This window comes from Heptranchias perlo, chromosome 1, assembly GCF_035084215.1.
Source record: "Heptranchias perlo isolate sHepPer1 chromosome 1, sHepPer1.hap1, whole genome shotgun sequence".
NCBI lineage: Eukaryota > Metazoa > Chordata > Chondrichthyes > Hexanchiformes > Hexanchidae > Heptranchias > Heptranchias perlo.
The window spans coordinates 12,024,293-12,049,966 of NC_090325.1; the positions used below are offsets into that span (position 1 = coordinate 12,024,293).

General features: G+C 44.4%; 1 protein-coding gene across 1 annotated transcript in view; it reads left to right on the forward strand.

Moving 5' to 3' along the window:
* Positions 1–25,506, forward strand: part of LOC137316822 (putative pre-mRNA-splicing factor ATP-dependent RNA helicase DHX32) — a 112,018-nt gene extending 86,512 nt beyond the window's left edge. Inside the window, exons 10-12 of the mRNA XM_067980695.1 lie at positions 16,543–16,733; positions 18,631–18,821; positions 20,599–25,506. Coding sequence (XP_067836796.1) covers positions 16,543–16,733; positions 18,631–18,821; positions 20,599–20,788 — 572 coding nt within the window. The 3' untranslated portion in view covers positions 20,789–25,506. The remainder of the gene's footprint in view (positions 1–16,542; positions 16,734–18,630; positions 18,822–20,598) is intronic.
* The last annotated feature ends 168 nt before the right edge of the window (positions 25,507–25,674 follow it).

Sequence of the window (25,674 nt, forward strand, 5' to 3'; positions counted from 1 at the left end):
GTTGTTAATGATGATTCTGGACATGCAGCCACTTGTATTGTGAGATTTAATTAACCTAGCCAAAGACACTGTCGTCGTTTCCTGCATTCGGTTTTCATTACATGATGTTTAAAGGGGCTAAAAGGATTAAATTATGAGAACATGAGAACATAAGAACATAAGAAATAGGAGCAGGAGTAGGCCAATCGGCCCCTCGAGCCTGCTCCATTCAATAAGATCGTGGCTGATCTGATCCTAACCTCAAATCTAAATTCATGTCCAATTTCCTGCCTGCTCCCCGTAACCCCTAATTCCCTTTACTTCTAGGAAACTGTCTATTTCTGTTTTAAATTTATTTAATGATGTAGCTTCCACAGCTTCCTGGGGCAGCAAATTCCACAGACCTACTACCCTCTGAGTGAAGAAGTTTCTCCTCATCTCAGTTTTGAAAGAGCAGCCCCTTATTCTAAGATTATGCCCCCTAGTTCTAGTTTCACCCATCCTTGGGAACATCCTTACCACGTCCACCCGATCAAGCCCCTTCACAATCTTATATGTTTCAATAAGATCGCCTCTCATTCTTCTGAACTCCAATGAGTAGAGTTCCAATCTACTCAACCTCTCCACATATGTCCGCCCCCTCATCCCCGGGATTAACCGAGTGAACCTTCTTTGTACTGCCTCGAGAGCAAGTATGTCTTTTCTTAAGTATGGACACCAAAACTGTATGCAGTATTCCAGGTGCGGTCTCACCAATACCTTATATAACTGCAGCAATACCTCCCTGTTTTTATATTCTATCCCCCTAAATGAGGACAGGTTGCATAGACTAGGCTTTTATTCTCTTGAATATGGAAGATTAAGGGTTGATCTAATTGAAGTGTTTAAAATGATTAAAGATTTGATAGGGTAGATAGCGAGAAATTCTTTCCTTTGGTGGGGGAGTCCAGAACAAGGGGGCATAGTCTTAAAATTAGAGCTAGGCTGTTCAGGGATGATGTCAGAAAGCACTTCTTCACACAAAGAGTAGTGGAAATCTGGAACTCTCTCCGAAAAGCTGTTGAGGCTGGGGGGTCAATTGAAAATTTCAAAACTGAGATTGATAGATTTTTGTTTGGCAAGGGTATTCAGGGTTATGGAACTAAGCCGGGTAGATGGAGTTAAGATAACAGCCATGATCTAATTGAATGGCAGAACAGGCTCAAGGGGCTGAATGGCCTACTACTGTTACTATGTTTACCTCCTGCCACTGTGGCGGGGCAGGCAGCATTAATGCTGTTGGTAACTTTGTATTGCTAGATCGGTGCTTTTAACAAGAATGTCCTTCCCTGGGAATCTCAGTCAGAGTCTGCAAAAATAGCTACAGTGCGTAATAAGTTTTTTAAAAAACTGCTGGAGTATGGAATGCACTTGTGCCGTTGGCTTTAAATGCATTGTGATTTCCTAACCTCTCATTTAGGATTGTGTAGTGTTGCTGGGCCTGCCATAAGAACATAAAGCATGCATGGCAGAAACGTCACTTAGTCCCTCAAGCCCATTCCTTCCACACCTCATAGACAATTTACACTATCATGGACCCTATCCAATCCATTTGTGTCATGAAGGAAAAGGATGTTCACAAGATAATTTACAGAAAAGGAAAATCATTCTTAGTTCATCCATCCATCTTAGCTCATCAATCCAGAAAGATTCTAAAGTCTGCCCCACTGCAGCACCCAATTGTTCCTTAAATGATGCCAGGGATTTTTGCCTACACTACTCTATCTGGAGGTTTATTTCACACATTGATCACTCTTTGTGTGAAGAATTTCCTGATGATATTCCTAAAGTTACCTTTTACTGGTTTGAACCTACGTTCCCTAGTTCTACCCCCGCAGTTTAATTTGAAGTCATTCATTAATTTGAAGTAATACATGGGATGTGGGCGTTGCTGGCAAGGCCAGCATTTATTGCCCATCTCGAATTGCCCTTGAGAAGGTGGTGGTGAGCCGCCTTCTTGAACCGCTGCCGTCTGTGTGTTGAAGGTTCTCCCACAGTGCTGTTAGGTAGGGAGTATTCCACTCCTGACTTGTGCCTTGTAGATGATGGAAAGGCTTCGAGGATATTCCGGGTTAACTATTTCTATGACCTTAACAATCCCGTATACCTCTAATTGTGTGTTGTAGAAGGCACTTTATCCAGGATAAACAGAAAGGGGGAAAAAAAACAGCAGATGCTGGAAATCTGAAATTATGCACAGCAGGTCAGACAGCATCTATGGAGGGAACGGACAAGTTAATGTTTCAAATGTGAAGCCTTCATCAGAACTGGAAAATACTACAGATGAGCAGCACTTAAAAAAGGAACAGGAAACAAAGAACGAACACATACACAAAATAAAATGACCTGTAAAGTGCTTGAGTGGCAAACAGGAGATGGTTAAATGGCAGGCATGTTTTCTCTTTCCTTCCCTTTCCTTTCATCCTGTTCCTTTTTAAATGCTGTTCATCTGTACCATCCTCCAGTTCTGATGAAGGGCCCACACCTGAAACGTCAACTTGTCTGTACTGTCTACCGATGCTGCCTGACCTGCAGAGTTTTTCCACCATTTTTTGTTGCTGTTTCAATTTGTCCAAGCTGTCTGATACTGGTATTGGCCCATGCTCAGGGCTCACCTGACTATTAGGGTCTTTTGCTAGTTCATGACTTCCCTTTTATTGTACTGCCACGTGGGCAGAGGCAAACCAAAGATTTTGTGAGTTCATTTTTCTTAAGTGAAAGCTTTTCATCAGGGACACAAGTTATTTAAAGTATTGCAGAGAACTACTAAAGGTCCTTAAAATCTGTTAGATAACAATAGAAGTTATGTTAAGTGAACCATTATCTGCTGCTATTTGACTTTTGCTTCCGCTAACTTTGTTTCTTAATAAACCTGATTTGTAGTTGTAGCCGGCGATATACATTCTGTCCTAATGTTATTTGTCAGTCGATATATACTGACGATAAATTGGGTTGTTGCTTCCCCATAGCACACTGCCTCCCAGATTACTTTGCATATTAGGCCACCTTTCGGTTCAAAGGAAGCATTGACTTGTCTAGGGAAGTGGTCATTTGCACTTGCCATGAAGAAAAACATCGAGAGAGCACCCAAATGATAAGGTGGTAAGAGAGAGGAAAGAATGATAGGGGAGGAGTTCCACAGCTTTGATGTTGCAGGAAACATGAGCTAGAATGAGGCGAATAGCATAAATGCATTTAAGGGGAAGCTAGATAAGTACATGGGGAAGAAAGGACTAGAATCATAGAATCATAGAAGTTTACAACATGGAAACAGGCCCTTCGGCCCAACATGTCCATGTCGCCCAGTTTATACCACTAAGCTAGTCCCAATTGCCTGCACTTGGCCCATATCCCTCTATACCCATCTTACCCATGTAACTGTCCAAATGCTTTTTAAAAGACAAAATTGTACCCGCCTCTACTACTGCCTCTGGCAGCTCGTTCCAGACACTCACCACCCTTTGAGTGAAAAAATTGCCCCTCTGGACCCTTTTGTATCTCTCCCCTCTCACCTTAAATCTATGGCCCCTCGTTATAGACTCCCCTACCTTTGGGAAAAGATTTTGACTATCTACCTTATCTATGCCCCTCATTATTTTATAGACTTCTATAAGATCACCCCTAAACCTCCTACTCTCCAGGGGAAAAATGTCTCAGTCTATCCAACCTCTCCCTATAAGTCAAACCATCAAGTCCCGGTAGCATCCTAGTAAATCTTTTCTGCACTCTTTCTAGTTTAATAATATCCTTTCTATAATAGGGTGACCAGAACAGTACACAGTATTCCAAGTGTGGCCTTCAACAAGACATCCCAACTCCCGTATTCAATGTTCTGACCAATGAAACCAAGCATGCCGAATGCCTTCTTCACCACCCTATCCACCTGTGACTCCACTTTCAAGGAGCTATGAACCTGTACTCCTAGATCTCTTTGTTCTATAACTCTCCCCAACACCCTACCATTAACGGAGTAGGTCCTGGCCCGATTCGATCTACCAAAATGCATCACCTCACATTTATCTAAATTAAACTCCATCTGCCATTCATCGGCCCACTGGCCCAATTTATCAAGATCCCGTTGCAATCCTAGATAACCTTCTTCACTGTCCACAATGCCACAAATCTTGGTGTCATCTGCAAATTTACTAACCATGCCTCTTAAATTCTCATCCAAATCATTAATATAAATAACAAATAACAGCGGACCCAGCACCGATCCCTGAGGCACACCGCTGGTCACAGGCCTCCAGTTTGAAACACAACCCTCTACAACCACCCTCTGTCTGCTGTCGTCAATCCAATTTTGTATCCAATTGGCTACCTCACCTTGGATCCCGTGAGATTTAACCTTATGTAACAACCTACCATGCAGTACCTTGTCAAAGGCTTTGCTGAAGTCCATGTAGACCATGTCTACTGCACAGCCCTAATCTATCTTCTTGGTTACCCCTTCAAAAAACTCAATCAAATTCGTGAGACATGATTTTCCACTCACAAAACCATGCTGACTGTTCCTAATCAGTCCCTGCCTCTCCAAATGCCTGTAGATCCTGTCTCTCAGAATACCCTCTCACAACTTACCCACTACAGATGTCAGGCTCACCGGTCTGTAGTTCCCAGGCTTTTCCCTGCTGCCCTTCTTAAACAAAGGCACAACATTTGCTACCCTCCAATCTTCAGCCACCTCACCTGTAGACTAGAAGGATATGCTGATAGGGTTAGATGATGTAGCATGGGAGGAGGGTCGTGTGGAGCATAAACACCGGCATCGACCGTGGGGCCGAATTGCCTGTTTATGTGCTGTAACTTCTATGTGATAGAATAGGAGAAAGTGGATTTAGACCTGAATTCAACACAAGGAGGAGAAAGATCATGTAGGTTCGTATAGTTGGAGCTCAGAGGAACAAGAGAGGAAAGTTTATAGGAGCACTGGTAACACTAGTATTGACAAAATAAGGAAAAGAAAATTTAAAATGGTGACCATGCTTTCCAGGTGACGAGCACGTTCTTGTACAGTAGTGTGGGAGAGCCATTCAGCATTAAGGTAAATCCAGCCTTCACGTACCACATTTGTGCCATTGTGTCAACTGTCATGGCCTCGCTTAGAAATTGGAGCATCTGCACGCACTAATCCTCTGACAACAACTACAACTTGCATTTATATAGCACCTTTAACGTATTAAAACATCCCAAGGCGCTCCACAGGAGCGATTATCAAACAAAATTTGACACCAAGACACACACAGATATTAGGACAGGTGACCAAAAGCTTGGTCAAGGAGGTAGATTTTAAGGAGGAGAGAGAGGTGGAGAGGTTTAGGGAAGGAATATGTACCTGTCTTTCGATGGTGGTGCGAGGTTTCGGTGGGCGGGTACTGATAACATCTGGTGCAGTCTGACACATCTGGTATCCCTCTATTGGTTCTCTTCCTCCAAAAAGATCAAGATATAGGGGGACTTCCATTTGGAAACCCATTGGGTTGGAGGGGAAAAGGCAGCATCAAAACAATTGCCATAGTGGTCCTGAAAACTAAAGTGGCAACAGGGGAGAAAAATCAACAAACCTAGTGCAGAAACTACCTGAAAAATGTTAATGCAATCTTTCTACTACGCCCTTTAAATGTACTTCCAAATATAGCTGGTCCAATGGCAACCCTGGGCATCCATTACATATTGGTGTAGAGATGACTCATGCACAAACATCAGGAAATAGCTTTCAGAATGAAGTAACATAGTGCCACTCCCCCACGTCTATTCTAATTTAATGATGTGGAGATGCCAGTGATGGACTGGGGTGGACAAATGTAAGGAGTCGCACAACACCAGGTTATAGTCCAACAGCTTTATTTGAAATCACAAGCTTTCGGAGCTTTGCTCCTTCGTCAGGTGAGTGAAGAGTTGCATAAAGGCACAGCATATATAGTCAGAGAACAATGCCTGGTGATTACAGATAATCTTTCTAACTGCCCTTTATCACACCTCGGCAGAAAGATAATCACAGCAATCAAAGGAGTGAATGGTGTTCAGACAGGTTAGTCAGGGAAACATTACATCCAAGAATACTGAGGTGGGGTCACAAGAGGTCAAATCAGAAAGACAGAGAGAGAGAGAGACCAGAAAGAGAGAGAGAGAATGACCAGTTGTATTATAAACAGATAACTTTTTTTCGCTGGAAATCGTAGCAGGCCCGGCCGCATCTGTGTATGGAGAACAAGCCAACTACTACTTGAGTCTGGATGACTCTACGTCAGGTGGGGTTACATGTAGCGTGACATGAACCCAAGATCCCGGTTGAGGCCGTCCTCATGGGTATGGAACTTGGCTATCAATTTCTGCTCGAAGATTTTGGGTTGTTGTGTGTCTTGAAGGCCGCCTTGGAGAACACTTACCCGAAGATCGGAAGCTGAATGTCCTTGACTGCTGAAGTGTTCCCCGACTGGGAGAGAACCCTCCTGTCTGGCGATTGTTGTGCGGTGTCCGTTCATCCGTTATCGCAGTGTCTGCATGGTCTCGCCGATGTACCATGCTCTGGGGCATCCTTTCCTGCAACGTATGAGGTAGACAACGTTGACCGAGTCACAGGAGTATGAACCATGTACCTGGTGGGTGGTGTCCTCTCGTGTGATGGTGGTATCTGTGTCGATGATCTGGCATGTCTTGCAGAGGTTGCCGTGGCAGGGTTGTGTGGTGTCGTGGACGCTGTTCTCCTGAAAGTTGGGTAATTTTCTGCGAACGATGGTTTGTTTGAGGTTAGGTGGCTGTTTGAAGGCGAGTAGTGGAGGCGTGGGGATGGCTTTAGCGAGGTGTTCATCGTCATCGATGACATGTTGAAGGCTGCGAAGAACATGGCGTAGTTTCTCCGCTCCGGGGAAGTACTGGACGACGAAGGGTACTCTGTTGGTTGCGACCCGTGTTTGTCTTCTGAGGAGGTCTATGCGATTTTTCACTGTGGCCTGTCGGAACTGTTGATCACTCCTCCCCAGAGGATCCTTAGCCATAACATTACTAATTAACCCTTTCACTTCACAATAGAGTTAAAATAGCCTGTTCCCTCCTTGGTTCCTCAACATATTGATCTAGAAAACTATCTTGAAAGCATTCCATGAACTCATCCTCCAAACTACTTTTGCCAATTTGGTTTGCCCAGTCTGTATGAAGTTTAAAGTCCCCCATGATTATTTCATTACCCTTGTTACATGCTCCTCTAATTTCCTGATTCATACTCTGCCCAACACTATAACTACTGTTAGGTGCCTATAAACTACTCCCACCAGTGTTTTCTGCCCCTTGTTATTTCTTAGCTCCACCCAGTTCTACATCCTGATTTTCTGAGCTAAGATCCTTTCTCACTACTGTCTTTATCTCATCTTTTATTATCAGGGCTACCCCCGCTCTCCTTTTCTATTTTGCCTATCTTTTCTAAAAGTCAAGCGCCCTGGAATATTTAGTTCCCAACCTTGGTCACCCTGCAACCACATCTCAGTAATGGCTACTAGATCAAACCCATTTATCTCTCTTTGTGGCATTAATTCATCTTGTTACGAATGCCCCATGAATTCAGATATAGCGCCTTTAATTTTAACTTTTTACTATTTTTCCCTGATGTGACCTTGGTCACTAATGCCCTATTACCTTGTTAAAGTCTCTGTCCCTTCCTGACACACTCTGCTTGTTTTTACCCAAATCTCTACTCTGCTCGACAGCTTTGACTTTTCTCTTTAGACTTATAAATTTACCCTTACCTGAACTCTCCCCGCCTCTTATTAGTTTAAAGCCCTATCTATCGCCCTAGTTATTCGATTCGCCAGGACACTGGTCCCAGCCCAGTTTAAGTGGAGCCCGTCCCAATGGAACAGCTCCCTCTTTCCCCAGTACTGATGCAAGTGCCCCAATGAAACTCCTGCTTCCCACACCACTCTTTCAGCCACGCATTTAACCATCTAATCTGTTTATCCCTACATCAATTTGCTGTGGCTCAGATAGTAATCCAGAGATTATTACCTTTTGAGGTTCTGCTTTTTAATTTGAACCCTAGCTCCTCAAACTCTATCAGCAGAACCTCATTCCTAGATCTACCTATGTCATTGGTTCCTACGTGGACGACGACAACTGGATTCTCCCCTTCCTGCTTCAAGTTCTTCTCCAGCCACGAGGAGATGTCCTTAACCCTGGCACCAGACAGGCAATACAGCCTTCGGGACTCCTGGTCTATCCCCCTGCATATGCAATCCCCTACGACTACCACATTCCTTTTTACTCCCCCCACTTGAATGGCCTCCTGTACCATGATGCCTTGGTCAGTTAGCCCATCCTCCCTGCAGTCTTTATTCTCATCTATACAGGTAGCACTTACCTTGTACCTGTTGGACACCACTGCATCTGAGATCCCCTTACCTGCCTGACTCAGTCACGTCCTCCTGTCCCTGACCACTAACCAAATCTAAACCACTGCCTAACCTAAGGGGTGTGGCTGCCTCCTGGCTCAAAGTGTCCAGGTAATTCTCCCATTCCCTGATGCATCGCAGTGTCTGCACCGCGGACTCCACTCAACAACGCTGAGCTGAAGTTCCTCGAGTTGTAGACTCCTACTGTAGATATGGTTGCCTGGGATCACGCTACTCTCCATAAACTCCCACATGCTGCAGTTACGGCACACCACCTGCACTGCCATCTCTGTCTAACCTTGTTTTATTTATTTATTTAATTAAAGTTTTTATGTAATTAATTCACTTGGTTTATTTTCAGTTTTTTTATAATTAATTTATCTAGTTTAAGTTATTAATTTAATAAAGTATTAGCAAGTTGTAGGTTCCTAGTTTAAACCATTCCCCTAGCTTAGAGAGCAAACAAATGTATTACTCACCAACCAGTGACCAACCCGCTGTCCTCTGATGTCACTCTTTCAAACTTCTGCCTGTGTTTGCGTTAGTCTCAGCTTTATGTCCCCGTTCTGCTCTCGGGCCTCCGCTCCCGCTCCTTTTATCCCCAGTAATCACTTAAAAACTAAAAACACTAACCAATGAACTAAATACTTTCTGACTTACCCTCGGCAGTCCTCCTTACCTTGTTTTGATTCCTCGTGCAGCTCCCTTTATGTTCCACTTAGTCTTAGTCTATAGTTCTTTGGTTTAAATCACTTAGCACCTCCTTTCCCCCTCTGCACCTAATACCCACATTCACCAAATTCCCAATTGAGTGTCCTCATTCTATTAGCTCTTCACTCCGTTAGAGGCTCACTCTCTGTCTTTCCCAACCTCAGTGCTCAAGCTCAGCTATATCAGCTGGTTGTAATTTACATGAAATCTACATCCACAGCTGGGTGGTACTTGCTGTATTGCAGCACTGTATCTATTGGAATTGCTGCAGGGTGCAGGGGGGATGTTTTCTGATGGTGATGTCACTGAGCAATTAGTAGAGCAGCTCAAGAGTCAAGAAATTTTAAGAACAGTGAAACAAAATCTCTATAAAATTACCATGTTTTTCATTAAATAGAGCACTTTGAACAAAAATGCCCCCAAGTCATTACTTCCCCTTTAAGTAGCTTCTCTTAAAGATAGAGACAATTGCATTGTAATATGTTCTTTGCGTCTGTTTAATCTCAGAAATCTGCCTCTCTTCCCCTTGGATTGTGGATGATTGCACTGGCTTGTACATTATGCAAAACGTTGCTTCGGATCTTCTATTACTTTTAGAAATCCTAATCATTAAGTTTCAGCATGTCATAAGAGTGTCGTAACTTCAACCAATCAAACGGTCCAATCATCCACAATTGTATGGGGCTTTGATGAGACCTCACCTGGAGTACTGTGTACAGGTTTTGGCCTCCTTATCTAAGGAAGGTTATACTTGCCTTCGAGGCGGTGCAACGGATGTTCACTAGATTAATTCCTGGGATGAGAGGGTTGTCCTATGAGGAGAGGTTGAGTAAAATGGGCCTATACTCTCGAGTTTAGAAGATTGAGAGGTGATCTCATTGAAACATATGAGATTCTGAGGGGGCTTGACAGGGTAGATGCTGAGAGGTTGTTTCCCTTGGCGGGAGAGGCCAGAACTAGAGGGCATGGTCTCAGGATAAGGGCTCAGGATGAGAAGGAATTTCTTCACTCTGAGGGTTGTGAATCTTAGCATTCTCTGAGATAGAGAATTCCAAAGTCATTGAGTATATTCATGGCTGAGATAGATAGATTTTTGGACTCTAGGGGAATCAAGGGATATGGGGATAGGGCAGGAAAGTGGAGTTGAGGTCGAAGATCTGGCAATTAAAGCCAGCGGGATGCCACTTGAAAGTATTTATTTAGGTATTTCAGGTCATTAACTGACCTGATTAAGGGATTATGTGAGGAGAGGTGGGATTTTAGAGCAAACTGGGACTGTTTCCCACACTGGGGGAAACACTCCCAGGTCAAATGGACGTGTTGCAGCTGTCAGCCTGTGGCAGCTGCAAAGGTCCATTTGACAGGTGGGGGGTGGGGGGGGACCCTCATCCATTGCAGGAGGCCACTCTGGTACTTGGGTCAAAGTTTGGCCTCCACCACCCTCCTCCTGACAGTCAAAGTTACCAACCTGCACACTTAACCCGGGGTCCAGAGACATGTACCTACCTTGCGGACCCCCTCAGAAGTACATCTTGCGGATGGGGGCCGCCGTAGCTGCAGTCATGACTTCCTCGGAGGGCGAACAGTATCACCAGCCTCGCCGTCCACCTCTGACACGTGGAGCTCCACAACAGAGTGCTGTGACACATCCACCTGTTTAGCAGGAGGGAGGGCTACCGCAGAGAGAGATGCGTCGCAGAGGGCACTACCCTCGCCACACGTTCCACAGACCGAGGCTCAGCTTCCTGGACCTCTCTGAGTAGCAGTGCACACGGAGGCTCAGAGTCACTCGACATGTAGCCGTGGACATCTGCAGCCTCTTTCATGCCGAGCTGCTCCTGGCTGGCCTGAGCACCATCTTCTTACCTGTCGCTGTCAAAGTCACCACTGCCTTCCCGAACTTCTCCTCCACAGCCTTCCAGGGTGCAACCGGGGACACCGCCGATGTCTCTCAGTCGTCTGCGCAGAAGAGCCCTGCAAATACACCGACACCCACTCTGCAGTGACACAATGGGTGGCATCAGTTGTGGGTCCTCATAGTGATCCTCAGGAGAGGGCATTATTGCACAAACCAGACAGGATTCGCGAATACATGGCAGTAGTGGTGCCAATATAATATGTAATGTGAGTTGGTCAGAAATTCAATATAAGTAACACCCATGACAAACCCTCAAACACCCTTGTGCATCCCCTTCATGCTCACGACACGTTTGCCTTACGCTACCTACTGCACATATGTGATGCATGCCCTGTGGCTGCAGCACAGGTAGTGGCAGGTTGAGTGAGGCTGGATGCACGAGAGGGTGAGTATGAGATAGAGCCATGAGATTGTATGAGGATTGGGTTGAGTGGTAGTGGCGGGATGAGTACTGGCGAGGTGAGTAGGTGCAGGTAAGATGAGGATGGGGTTTGAGTGGGTATGAGGGGTGATGTGACAGAGTTGTGTTGGCAGTGCTGAAGGAGATGTGGGATGGGGGCAATGATGTGGCAGACGGAGTGTAGGGGAAAGACTATGTGTACTCACTTTGGCTGACCGACTGAGGTCATTGGAGCGCCTCCTGCACGGTGTGCAGGTGGGCGATATGTTGGTTGCTCTGGTGACCTCCTCTGCCACCTCGAGCCAGGCCTTCCTGGTGGCAGAGGCAGGCCGCTTCCTCCCGCACGCCGGGAGGAAGATCTCTGTCCTCCCCCTCCTCCTCACCCCATGTATTGATACCTGGGGTGAGGCATCATTAAACTGGGAGCAGCCTTCCCCCTGGGCTGCTCCATGCTGTAATTTTTTCTATTTGTTGCAGCATCTGTCAGTGGAGGACTGCCCCTTTAAAAAGAGCTCCTCCAGCTGACAGATCTTTCTGCGCATGCGCAGCCCGCCCGACGCGCAGATCAGCAGTGGGGAACCCGGAGGAGCAGGGAAGTGGATCCAATTAGTGGATTGGATGCTACGATCGTGCGGGAAGCTGACTAATTTAACCGAGCGCGTTACCCATGCGCCCGATAGCCCCCCCGCCAAGAACCCGCAGCCCTGCTAACATCGGGCCCCTAGAGTCAGCATCAAGCACTTCCAAGTCAAGTGCAGCATTGTTAGATGAAGAACAATACTCCCTCTTCACTGTCCCAACAGTGTATCTGTGGTCAAACCTTAGAAGAGCATCCAGTAATGCCTCACTGTGATATTTTTCCATTTCCCACACCAGGGTGTGAGTGAGACTATCAATTCGGGGCAGTTTATTGATGTGGAAACTAGATTGAGATTGGCCAAACACATTTAATTTTGGATAGAAGATTTCATGACATTATACTGTGTACTGTTAATGTGCAACACTGCTGAAAAACAAGTAGAACATTCTAAATTTAAAATATTCTGATTGTGTTTCTCAAAAAAAACACCTACACATTTGGGAATATTTATTGGACTTTACATCATAAATTGTAATTAAAGTATCCCCCATGTGTCAACATCCTTGTAATCAAAAGCATCCCCCATCCTACTATTTTCAAACGCTCCAAAAAAAACCTTTAAAATTTCCTCAGCTGTCTTTTGAGCGACTTCTGCTGGTCAGGCCGGTCAGTTCCTGGTATAAATGGGTGCAGCTTGTGCAATTGCATCAGGCTACCCCGCCCCCCCAACCCGCCCATGATTTTCTGAAATAAAAACAGAAAATGCTGGAAATACTCAGCAGGTCAGGCAGCATCTGTGTAGAGAGAAAAACAGAGTTAATGTTACAGGTCGATGGCAGAACCGTTACCAGCACCTGCTGTCCGAAAAAATGGGAGCGGTGGTTATGATCTGAAGTTATTGAAATCAGTGCTGAGTCCAGAAGGTTGGAAAGTGCCTAATCGAAAAATGAGGTGCTGTTCTTCGAGCTTCCTTTGAGCTTCATTGAAACAACGTAAGGGGCCGAGGTCAGAGTGGGAATGGGACGGAGAATTAAAATGACAAGCAATGTGTTTTTCTGTTGCTGTCTGTCCATTTTTTAGGCGAGTCTATGATACAGAGGATAGTCTGTAAGCAGCTATTTTAGTTTTAAATAAATCTTGTTGAATCCATCTTCGAACTGGGTTACCACAATTTTTTTAAGTCTAAGAGATGAAAACTTCTATTTTAATTACAAGGTTGTTGACACATGGGGGATACTTTAATTACAATTTATGATGTAAAGCCCAATAAATATTCCCAAATATGTAGGTGTTTTTTTTAGGAACACAATCAGAATATTTTAAATTTAGAATGTTCTACTTGTTTTTCAGCAGTGTTGCATATTAACAGTACACAGTATAATATCATGAAATCTTTTATCCAAAATTAAATGTATTTGGGCAATCTCAATCCAGTTCCCACATCAATAAACTACCCCTAATTCAGGTCTAAATTGACAGTCTCACTCACACCTTGGTGTGGGAAATGGAAAAATATCACAGTGAGGCATTACTGGATGCTCTTCTAAGGTTTGACCACAGACACATTGTTGGGACAGTGAAGAGGGAGCATTGTTCTGCATCTAACAATGCTGTACTTGACTTGGAAGTGCTTGATGCTGACTCTAGGGGCTCGATTTTAGCACCCGCTATCGGGTGCGTTATCGGCGGGGGGGGCCCGAAAATCGCGAAATCCAGGAGCGGGACCGGATCGCGCCTCGATCCCGCCCACTTCCGGGTTCCCCGCTGATGCGCCGGCATGCGCGCGCAGCCCCCGCTGGTGGGAATCCCGCAGGCAATTAAAGCCAGCGGGATGCCACGTGACAATATTTAGTTTGGTATTTCAGGTCATTAACTGACCTGATTAAAGGACTGTGTGTGATTTTTGATCAACATGGGACTGTTTCCCACACTGGGGGAAACACTCCCAGCTCGAATGGACGTGTTGCAGCTGTCAGCCTGTGGCAGCTGCAAAGGTCCATTTGACAGGTGGCGGGGGGAGACCCTCACCCATTGCAGGAGGCCACTCTGTCACTTGGGACAAAGTTTGGCCTCCACCACCTTCCTCCTGACGGTCAAAGTCACCAACCTGCACACTTACCCCGGGGTCCGGAGACATGTACCTACCTAGCGGACCCCCTCAGATGTACATCTTGCGGATGGGGGCCGCCGTAGCTGCAGTCATGACCTCCTCGGAGGGCGAACAGTATCACCAGCCTCACCATCCACGCCGTCCACCTCTGACACGTGGAGCTCCACAACAGAGTGCTGTGACACATCCACCTGCACAGCAGGAGGGAGGGCTACCGCAGAGAGAGATGCGTCGCAGAGGGCACTACCCTCGCCACAGGTTCCACAGACCGAGGCTCAGCCTCCTGGACCTCTCTGAGCAGCAGTGCACACGGAGGCTCAGAGTCACTCGACATGTAGCCGTGGACATCTGCAGCCTCTTTCATGCCGAGCTGCTCCTGGCTGGCCCGTGCACCATCTTCCTACCTGTCGCTGTCAAAGTCACCACTGCCCTCCCGAACTTCTCCTCCACAGCCTTCCAGGGTGCAACCGGGGACATCGCCGATGTCTCTCAGTCGTCTGCGCAGAAGAGCCCTGCAAATACACTTACACCCACTCTGCAGTGACACAATGGGTGGCATCAGTTGGTGGGTCCTCATAGTGATACCCAGGAGCGGGCATTATTGCACAAACCGGACAGGATTCGCGAAGACATGGCAGTAGTGGTGACAATATAATGTGTGATGTGAGTTGTTCTGAAATTCAATAGAAGTAACAACATGACAAACCCTCAAACACCCTTGTGCATCCCCTTCATGCTCACGACACGTTTGCCTTACACTGCCTACTGCACATATGTGATGCATGCCCTGTGGCTGCAGCACAGGTGGTGGCAGGTTGAGTGCGGCTGGCCGTGAGAGAGATGCACGAGAGGGTGAGTATGGGATAGAGCCATGAGATTGTATGAGGATTGGGTTGCGTGGTAGTGGCGGGGTGAGTACTGGCGAGGTGAGTAGGTGCAGGTAAGATGAGGATGGGGTTTGAGTGGGTATGAGGGGTGATGTGACAGAGTAGTGTTGGCAGTGCCGAAGGAGATGTGGGGTGGGGGCAGTGATGTGGCAGACGGAGTGTAGGGGAAAGACTACGTGTACTCACTTTGGCTGACCTACTGAGGTCATTGGACCGCCTCCTGCACTGTGTGCAGGTGGGCGATATGTTGGTGGCGCAGGTGACCCCCTCTGCCACCTCGAGCCAGGCCTTCCTGGTGGCGGAGGCGGGCCGCTTCCTCCCGCCTGCCGGGTGGAAGATCTCTGTCCTCCCCCTCCTCCTCACCCCATGTATTGATACCTGGGGTGAGGCATCATTAAACTGGGAGCAGCCTTCCCCCTGGGCTGCTCCATGCAGTCATCTTTGCTGTTTGTTGTAGCATCTGTCAGTGGAGGACTGCCCCTTTAAATAGAGCGCCTCCAGCTGACAGATCTTACTGCGCATGCGCAGCCCGCCCGACGTGCAGATCAGCAGCGGGGAACCCGGAGGAGCAGGTAAGTGAATCCAATTAGTGGGTTGCCTGCTACGATCGCGCGGGAAACCCACTAATTTCACCGGGCGCGTTACCCACGCGCCCGCTTGCCCATCCGCCGAGAACCCGCATCCCTGCAAAATCGGGCCCTAGGTGCCCAAAGTAGAAATTGTTCCATTCCCCAGCACTACCTTTCATTACTCCAAAGAGTACAAAGTTCACATATCAAGAGAATCAACCGCTCTGCTGTTAATCTGTATAGAAAATAGCAGCAAGTGTGCCTCTTGATTTAATGTTGCTTATCTCAAAAGCTACGCTTCTTATTTTAGTACTGTATCTCCCCTCAACAGACCAACTGAAAATGTCCAATTTTAAATAACATAAAAATTGAATTGCTTATTTATATACGCTGACATAATTCCATCATTTCTTTTATTTGCTTTGTTAATTGTTGAGAAAACAACAGGCACAATCAGTAACGACTTATCGGATGAGCTGCACCATCGACTGATTCCCAACGATCAACTTTTGATTATCATTTGATTAACTTCCTGTGGTCGGTGTGGCCATCCTCACACATCCACTGGATGAAGTGCATCGGCTGGAATGAGCCCAAGGAACAACAGAAAGAGGAAATGTGCAGAGGCCAAGCAGCATCTGAAAGAGAAAGATGGGTTAACGTTTCAGGTGTGACCCTTCATTGGGGCTCAGCTAATCCTGAAATTTGAATGGATCTTTCCCTTTCAGATACAGGCTGACACGCTACATATTTCCAATACTTTTTTTTTTCCTTTTTGCCTCTGGGTAAAATCATGCAGTGACCCCAACACTAATGTGTTTCATGTACTTCTTAATTGTACTTCTTAAAAGCTTATAATCTGTCCCACCTGCCCTTTTATTATCTACATTGTCTCGGAAGCATTTTAATTTATTTATTTGTGAGAGGGCAGTAATATCAGATTAACTCTGTACATTTGCTTGCAGATAATGAAGATGAAACGTGGTGTCTGAAGAATTATCTGAGTTGTTCTGCTCTGAAGTTGGCTGATGTTGTCCGCTATGAGCTGTTGGAACTAATGCAGAGGATTGAGCTGCCTGTATCACCACCAAACTTCGGAATGGAGGAAAATGTGCTCAACGTAAAGAGAACTCTGATCTCTGGCTACTTCCTTAAGGTGTGTGATCACGTTGCACTGTCTCAATTCTTCCTCCAAGGCCTGACATCAATTGAAGATCTTTAGTGAGCTTTTATTAGTTCCTTTAATATATCTCTACACTGTGTTGCATACCATTTCTTGTCATCCTTCTCTTGGAAAAGTGATCTGGTTCCATAGTTACCAGTATATAAAGAAAAGAAAGAACCTGCATTTATATAGCGCCTTTCATGACCTCAGGACATCCCAAAGCCAACGAAGTACTTTTGAAGTGTAGTCACTGTTGTAATGTAGGAAATGTGGCAACTAATTTGCACTCAGCAAGCCCCCACAAACAGCAATGTGATAATGACCAGATAATCTGCTTTAGTGATGTCGGTTGAGGGATAAATATTGACCTGGACATCGGGGAGAACTCCCCTGCTCTTCTTCAAAATAATGCCATGGGATCTTTTACGTCCACCTGAGAGGGCAGATGGGTCTCAGTTTAACATCTCATCCGAAAGGCGGCACCTCCGACAGTGCAGCACTCCCTCAGTACTGCACTGGAGTGTTAGCCTAGATTTTGTGCTCAAGTCTTTGGATTGGACTCATAGGCAAGAGCTGCCTGTATCGCCACCATACTTCGGAATGGTGGAAAATGTGCTCAACGTAAAGAGAGCTCTGATCTCTGGCTACTTCCTTAAGGTGTGTGATCACGTTGCACTGTCCCAATTCTTCCTCCAAGGCCTGACATCAATTGAAGATCTTTAGTGAGCTTTTATTAGTTCCTTTAATATATCTCTACACTGTGTTGCATACCATTTTTTGTCACCCTTCTCTTGGAAAAGTGATCTGGTTCCATAGTTACCAGTATATAAAGGAAAAGAAAGAACCTGCATTTATATAGCGCCTTTCACAACCTCAGGACATCCTAAAGAGCCACAGCTAATGCACACTGTTTGACGAGTAACCCATGGTGATACTCCTTCATGTAAAGTATGCATTGCACAAGGTCCCAGATTTCTTTGCCTGATGTGTTATTCTGTTTGCTTAACTGTTGCCCGTAGCAATGTGAAATTGTTAAGCTTGTCTCTGCTGTATGGTTGGAAGGCACAACTGTCTGTGTTACATTCGGATCGAAGGCACATAGTCAAATCGCAGCTGTGAGAATGCAAAACCACAGACTAAAAAATGGCGACAAAGCTCAATGGTAGTTCATTAAAATGTAAACAGAAATACTGGAGTAATTTAAGAAATATGTTCTAATAAAACACCTGAATATATTTCTGCCGGCTTTTAGGTTTAATATTAAACTGAGATGTTACGATTCAGATTAATTGACCCTAGGTAAGCATTGAACAGTATGCATTTTTTTTTTAAAAAAGCAGAAAATCCTGAGAATGTTTAGGAAGCTAGTCAACATCAGAAAGAGAAAGGTATTTCAGGTGGGCCCTGTATGAGAACTGAAGAGTGAGAAGCTGCTTTTCCAGCTGCTGTCACCTATCTGGGTTCAGCCAATGAAAGCCAATAACCAATAAAGTATTTAGTCTGAGGTCAATCAATAAGCCACCCCTAAACTTGCTCTGAAGAAGTCTTTCCCTGGTAGCTGCACTATGTCGTCTGTTTGGCATCAGTTGAAATGGTACTGAAGAGCCCTCGGAGAAATTATTTTACACAAACTCTACACAGATCAGGATTGATGAGTGTCAGGGTTATTTATGATACCTGTTTTTAAAAAAAAATCTTCACTTTTAGGGCAAGCTAAGGGGTGACACTGTTGCCTTATTCTTAATGCACTGGTAACTGTATTTAATTCCATGGTAAATTAAAGGAGTGCGTTTATTTTAACTGATTAACTAAGCTATTTTTTTTCTTTCCTCTCTGCTCCCTTCCTCCTATTACCCCTTTCTCCCAAAAAAATGAACCCGATCTCCAGGTAGCGAGAGACGTGGATGGCTCTGGGAATTACCTGATGCTGAATCATAAGCACGTGGCTCACCTGCATCCTTTTTCATGTTACCTCACCAGGAAGCCTCAGCCACGGCCTCCCTCCTGGGTCCTGTATCATGAGTTCACCATCTCCCAAGACAACTGCATCAGTGTCGTCTCTGAGATTCATCCTGAAATGTAAGACCGTTATAAATTAGTTTGAGTCTTCACGGTGTGTGCACGTTACGGGGGATATGGGGAGAGTCAGTTTCTGCAAAACTGTCACATTCTCACTCAATTCATATATCAGGAATAATTTCTCATCACCTAGCTGGCTTATCAATTTCCACATTGGCTTTTGCTTCTGAGCTTGCCTGTTCAGATCTCAATCTTCCCAAAACCTGGTTTTATGATTCCTTTCTGGCCCAAACTAAATACTTATCAATTTATCATGACATCCTCTGACTTGTATGCCGTTTTGGCTGTATGTTTCAGCATTCTATTTATTTTAAGCTTCTGAATTAAAATCATTAATGTAATTAGAAACAACAAGAATCTGAAAGCTGATCTGTGGGGCACTCCATTCAGCACCATAACCCAATATCAATACTCACCGTTTCCTATACTTCACCCAATTTCACAGGTTTTACCTCAAGTCCCCACTTCTAAGCTTCTAGCAGTCTTTTGTGTGAAGCTGTGTCAAAGGGTTTTTGGAAGTGTAGGTATGCCACATCATAGGGTTTTCCAAAGTTTACTCGGGTATCACTTCCTGAAAAAAGGTCAAGGAGTTGGTCAGGCAGGATCCTCCCCCTTCTGAATCTATGTTGGCTGCTATTTACTAGGTTGTAATCATACAGTTAATCTTCAAGTTTCCTTTGTACCCCATACTGATGTTGCCTGACTATGTTTTGCTGCATTTTTGGAATATGTTTATCACATCAGCTTGTTTCTGATCGAATGAGATCTTTTCAGCATTCAGCTCCCTCGTGATGGCCATCAACACCTCACAAATTAAATTCCTCATCTTGCTTAGTACCCTAGGATAAATACCATCCATTCCTGAAGATTTATTAGTTTTGAGCCTTTTAGCCTGTTTAGAAACCCTATGTCACGGATGTTGAACCTGTTAATCCTATTTGGATTATATGTTTGATTTATAGAGGGCATGTTACTAGTGTCTTCCCTGGTGAATATTGATTGCTAATGACCTCTGTCAAGTTCAAGTGTCCACCTGGACCCCAGTTGGTGTCCTCCCATGGTGGTATGGCTGAGATTGGCATAATAGATTCTGTTTGTTATACCAATTATTTTCTGGCCCCTCTGAGGGAGTTAGCCACTTTTGTGTTCAGGGCCCCTGTTCATTTGAAGCTGAATTAAGACTGCCCAAACTCAAGTTGAATGCTGACAGCTAGGAGACAGGAATACTTCATACGGCTATATTTTAACAGAAAGGGCTCACCACCTGTTCATAGCTGCAACACCAGCCATAAAATAAATACAGAGGAGGAGGGCACTTGGATTCTAGCTCATCCATTCAGAAAGAATCTACACTCCTCACAGACCAGTCTGTTTCTTAAAGGATTTCAGTTGTTTTGCCTCCATTGCTGTACCCAGTTCACTCCAAATTATTCTTTGTGGTGATGAATAATTTCCAGACATGGCCCTAAATTTGCTTTTTCTTGGTTTGAATCTGTGTCCTTCTGTCAGTGTTTAGCTGACAAGGGTTTGTATCGAGATTTAAATCTAAAACCGAAGCCGGTATTATTGAAGCAATTATTTTTTGCCTGATTTATTCATTGAGCGTTTCATGAAATAGTGAATTAAAAAGTATCTCGGTGCTGCCGTATTGCATGAGTGGAATTTTATTTCCCAAGCCGTCCTTAACCTGTTCTGAGAAGTCTACACTCATTTTTAGCTATGATTTCTGACACCGCTGAGTCTGTTGGATTCTGCTTTTTCTCTCTCTCTCGCCTAGGCTGATTGAGTTTGCGCCGCAGTACTACCTTAGCAACCTACCAGCCAGCGAGAGCCGCGACCTGCTCATGGAGCTTCGGGAGAAGCTGACCGGCACAGAAACTCAACCAGATGGAGAGGCAGAGGAAGCCCTGAAGGAAGAAGGAAACGCAGAAGGCGTTGAAAATGAGGACCTCTGCTTACTTCAGTGAACGGAAAGGGAGACAATAGCACTTGAGACTGGCAAATGGGACCAGTGACTAATGACAGCTGGCCATCGAATCTACCCATGCGCAACGTGGGAAGCAAATCCAACGTTTGACTATAATCACCACCATCTCACTTCCTTCTCACAAAACGAACCAGAGGGGGTGATGAGGAGAATTTTTTTTTTTCTACGCAGCGAGTTGTTATGACCTGGAATGCTCTGCCTGAAAGGGTGGTGGAAGCAGATTCAATAGTAACTTTCAATATCGAATTGAAAAGGAAAAAAAAATTGCAGGGCTGTGGGGGAAGAGCAGGGGGTGTGGCACTAATTTGGATAGCTCTTTCAAAGAGCTGGGACAGACACGATGGGCCGAATGGCCTCCTGTGCTGTATGGTTCTGTGATTCTGGTCAGAAGATATTTTGGTTCAGTAGCCAGTGAGTCATTTTCAATTGAAAGGATTCCTCCAGACCTGCCTTTCTTTGCCCATTCCCCTTCAAGCTAGAAACTAATGGGTGTTGCAGTGGGTTAGTATACTGTCCTTTCATCTCTGGAACTCAGTCCAGAATGCCTGTAAAGATCCTACATGAAATGAGTTTGGGCAGTCTCAACCTATTTTGAGTGTGGGCACATAGCACAGAATTGCCTTTAATATGGTAGTGTCACTCCAAGATGGCTGCTGTGGAAATAGTGAAATGTCACACAAATACAGTAAGGGGGTACTGTACTGAGATTGGTATTTAGGCAAATATTTGGGCCAGAGTAGAGGCAACTTTACCCTGCAGCTCACTGGTGCTGTCCCTCACTTCTGCTTGAGTGTGTGATGCTAGCAATGGGAAAGTGTTCCATTTCTCAAAACTAGCATCCCTCACTTTGAGCACAAAAAGAAAAATAAATCCTTAAAAAAGGGTGTCACAGGCCCAAAAATCAGATTTTAAAAAAATCTACCAATCCCTCCATAAATTATCTTAAGAATGTCAGATAGTTGCTTGAAAAGGACTACTTCAGGATATGGGGAGTGAGCAAGGCAGTGGGATTAGATTAGATGGCTGATGAGGAGAAAAACACCATCACAGGCTTGATGTACAGAATGGTCTCTCTCTGTGCTGTAACACTCCATGGCCCTATGTCTAGTTCTCCCTAATTGTGCTATTGATAATTGAACAGTACAACAACTAGTCATGAAATCCCACCTCCACCATGGAAGGATTCGAGCGCAGTTTGTGTGTGTGTGTGGTGTGTGTGTGTGTGGTGTGTGTGTGTGTGGTGTGTGTGTGTTTATAGATCCAAATCAGATAGGTTGCCCCTTGCAGTTGCATGAGAGGCAAGCAAAACTTGGACAACAGTAATACAAGAGTGTCTATAGTGTAACGCACTGTTTGTCGTTTCAAGAGCTTGGACACTACATTGATTGTATAGTTACTAGGAATTCTATTATGTGTCTGGATTTGTAACTTTCTCTTTTACCATTTGTAAATAGTTTGGTAGTTGTCTCTATTTTCACAGTTGCGCGCACACAACAAAAAGTTTCCTTCAATGTGAATATCATGCACTTTTACGTCACTAAACTCACTAGAATGCTGAGCAAGCTGGGACCAGAGGTGAGGTACACAAAGCCAAGTTGTAAGTTGTGTCTGCTTACAAGGATTAAATCTCTAGCTTCTGGAAATGGCTGCAAGTGCAATGTCCAGAGAAAACTCAGCCTTGGAACAATGTGAAAATTCCACCTCCCAGCCTGTGGGATGCATTTTCCACTCTTCCCAAGTCGAGCACTTTCTAATAACTGATGCGCTTGACCTTGCAGCCATCTTTGTTGGAGAGGGACATGAGCACACTCCCGTACTGTTCATCGTTCCCTCCGTGTTCACTCCACACATCCAATGCAGTTTTCTGGGGGGCTTTTTTCGCATTCTGAGAATGTGACTGGGAGAGATGGGTTGCAGATTCCCAGCATCTTTCCACCTGTAGAGTTTGCCCTGCAGATATTTTTGGCAATTGGTCAGCTGAACCTTGGACATTGAGCAAAGTTTTTCCAATATGGTAGGGCAAGGTAAAGTCCCCTGTCTATTACAGGACTTAAATTGCTACAATATTTTTTTATGCACATGATTTTTCCTATCCTAAACCTCAACTGGAATTTTGTTTTTTAAATGTTGGGAATCTTGGAATCCAACCAATGGAAGTTAATGGCAGAGCATATTTTTGTGGTTGCGTTTAGAGTTTTTAAACTATACAATAAGCTGCAAATGTGATTATTTTTTTGTTTCCCTCTTTTGTGTGTGCATCTGTTTACTTTAGGACTCTAGGATTGTTTACTTCTCGTGTTTACGCGGATCTCTGCAGCTGAAATGGGATTTTTGAATGAACCCGATGCAGTCACACCTTCAGCTTTCAGGTAGTCATAAGAGATAGGAGCAGGAGTAGGCCATTTGGCCCTTCGAGCCTGCTCCGCCATTAATGAGATCATGGCTGATCTGAATCTAGTCACTACCTCAAGATGCAGAATGGGATTAGGAAATTACTGACAGTAAAGTGACCTCTTTGCCCTGGTGGGTAAAGACAGATCCCAGGGTTGCCATACTCAAGTCTAGAAAGTCCCAGGTTTGATTCCCATGGTCTGTGCTGAATTAGCTGTTCTCAGGCAGGGTACCAACTGTGGCCTGAGTGCTCAGGGCTAAGGAGGAGGAAAAACCAACCAGCGTTCCCATTCTTGATCACTATCACCACAACCTGTGTTGAGAAAGTAGATGTTGGAGGAGAACAAGACTGGGCTGAGCTTATGGCACAGCGCACCGACCGTCACTGCCAGGCTCACGTAAAGAATGGCTGCTTGGCCGAGATGTCAGAAGGATCCCAACCCTATCGGGGCAGCTACCTCATCTGAGAAGGGGAGAAAATTAGAGCAAGAAAAATAAAATGACTTTTAGAAGGTAGCATCTGCAGCTTTTGGTAGTAGTGACGAGATCCAAAGTTTTATTATCGAAAACTTGAATAATTGTGATTTTTTTTTTTATTTAATGATTTTGAAAAGATCAATATGGTGGGTTTTAACTCATGTATCTCATCCACAGCACGGATATTAGCATCTTAAAGCTGATTGACCCTACGCAACATTTATACTCGGTACAGTTAGTAGCTTCAGGGGACAAAAAATCGTTTGAAATGTTTTGAAGTTGTAAAATTGAGAATGTTTTCAATTGGATTTAGAAGCTCCTTTTATTTTCCTGTGGTTTTTGAACACCGGCCTCTCAATCATGTTAGCTTCTTGAAGTGGGAGACGAGAGATCTGCTACTAATTTACAGGCTGGTTAGTCTCTATAGTCGCTCCAAAACCGGCAGTAGAGGGGTGACAGTGTTGCCGTTTGTAGCCCCAAAGTAAACCTGCCAGATTCACGAAATCCAACTTGCCGGGAAGGCGTGTTTTTGCCTGATTTAATTAATTTGGCAAGTGCCTGATTTAATTAATTTGGCAAGTTTCTGTTGGAATTGCTGCTGTGCACATCAGGACTGGTGGCAGTAGCACCACTTTTAAGGCCAGTGTTAAAGCAAGCTGTCTGTAAAGTGGAGAGTGAGAGAGAAACTTCAAATATGGACAATTAAGTGTTGATGCAAATCTGTAAGTGCCAATTTGGGTAGCTTTTTTTTCCTGACGATCAGAATTTCTAGTAAAAAGTGATTTAGGTAAGGGAGACTTTAAGGATGCATTTCAAAGCTGGGTTTCACTTTTAACAATGAGGCAAAATGCACTGCTTTTATCCTCTGGTAGGGGAAAACCTTGCACATTTCTCAGTCAAGAAAAGAAATCGCCTTTTAATTTTTTCTGCACGTTGATGTCGAAATCATAACTCTTTACCAGGAATGTTAATTTATTTCAGGTAATTCTATAGCTATTTGATAACTGCAGCAGTAAAATTAATCGACACATTTATATCAAGCCTTGTGTCTCAGAAATGTCACACCGTGCTTCACATACTATGAATCTTTCCTTTCTCAAAAATTAAGTGGCGCTTTAAATGCATGAGGATCATTCGCTGGTTTGTCAAACCTTCCTGTGCTTTTGGAATTCTTGCCTTGGGGAAAAGTTAAAATTTGCAGGGCAATAGCAAATGAATTACGATGGCATCCTGTGACACTACAATCATCAATATAGCAGTACAGGTTTATTTTTGAAGTGTGTAAATTCCAAATCACAGATTAGTTTAGGACAGTAAGGTCCATACTGGGCAAGATTATATGCTTAAAACGGCGGCTGCACCAGTCATACATAACCTGGAGTTTGAGTAAAGCTGCAAATTTCTTCTAATGAAAGCTTTATAATTTATTTGAAAGAATAGCACCAACACTACATTGTTTCTTTGCACATAATTTAAGGTTTGGGGATTTTGTCTTTTACTTGCGTAATTTATTTTCTGTACAAGTGCCAATTGCACAGATGGTAGACAAGATGCTGTACTGCTATTGCTTTCTGAGCTACTAACAAATATAGGGTGTTGCTGCTATATTTATTTGTGCTTCTCTTTCTCCCCTTAACTGGAATACTTGTCTTGTAAGCACAAATTTTAGAAACTTCCTTTGTACTGAGGAAGAAACTTGCTGTAAACTTTAGCCTACTATGAAATTATTGTACTTTTCTGAATGTTATACAGACAATATTTAAATTTAAGTAGCAAATTTCAGTGGTGTCGCCAATGTCTATTTTAATGACTACAAAGTAAAACATAAGAAAAGACATTTTCTTCATTGTGTTACGTTGCTCTTCACTTCATACAGAGTGCATATTATATTGCAAAATCATTATTACACATTCGGGTCTGCCTCACGTACCTACTCTGGTTCAGTAGCGACAGTCACTATTGTGATCTCATGCCTGTTACATTCCAGAACATAGAATC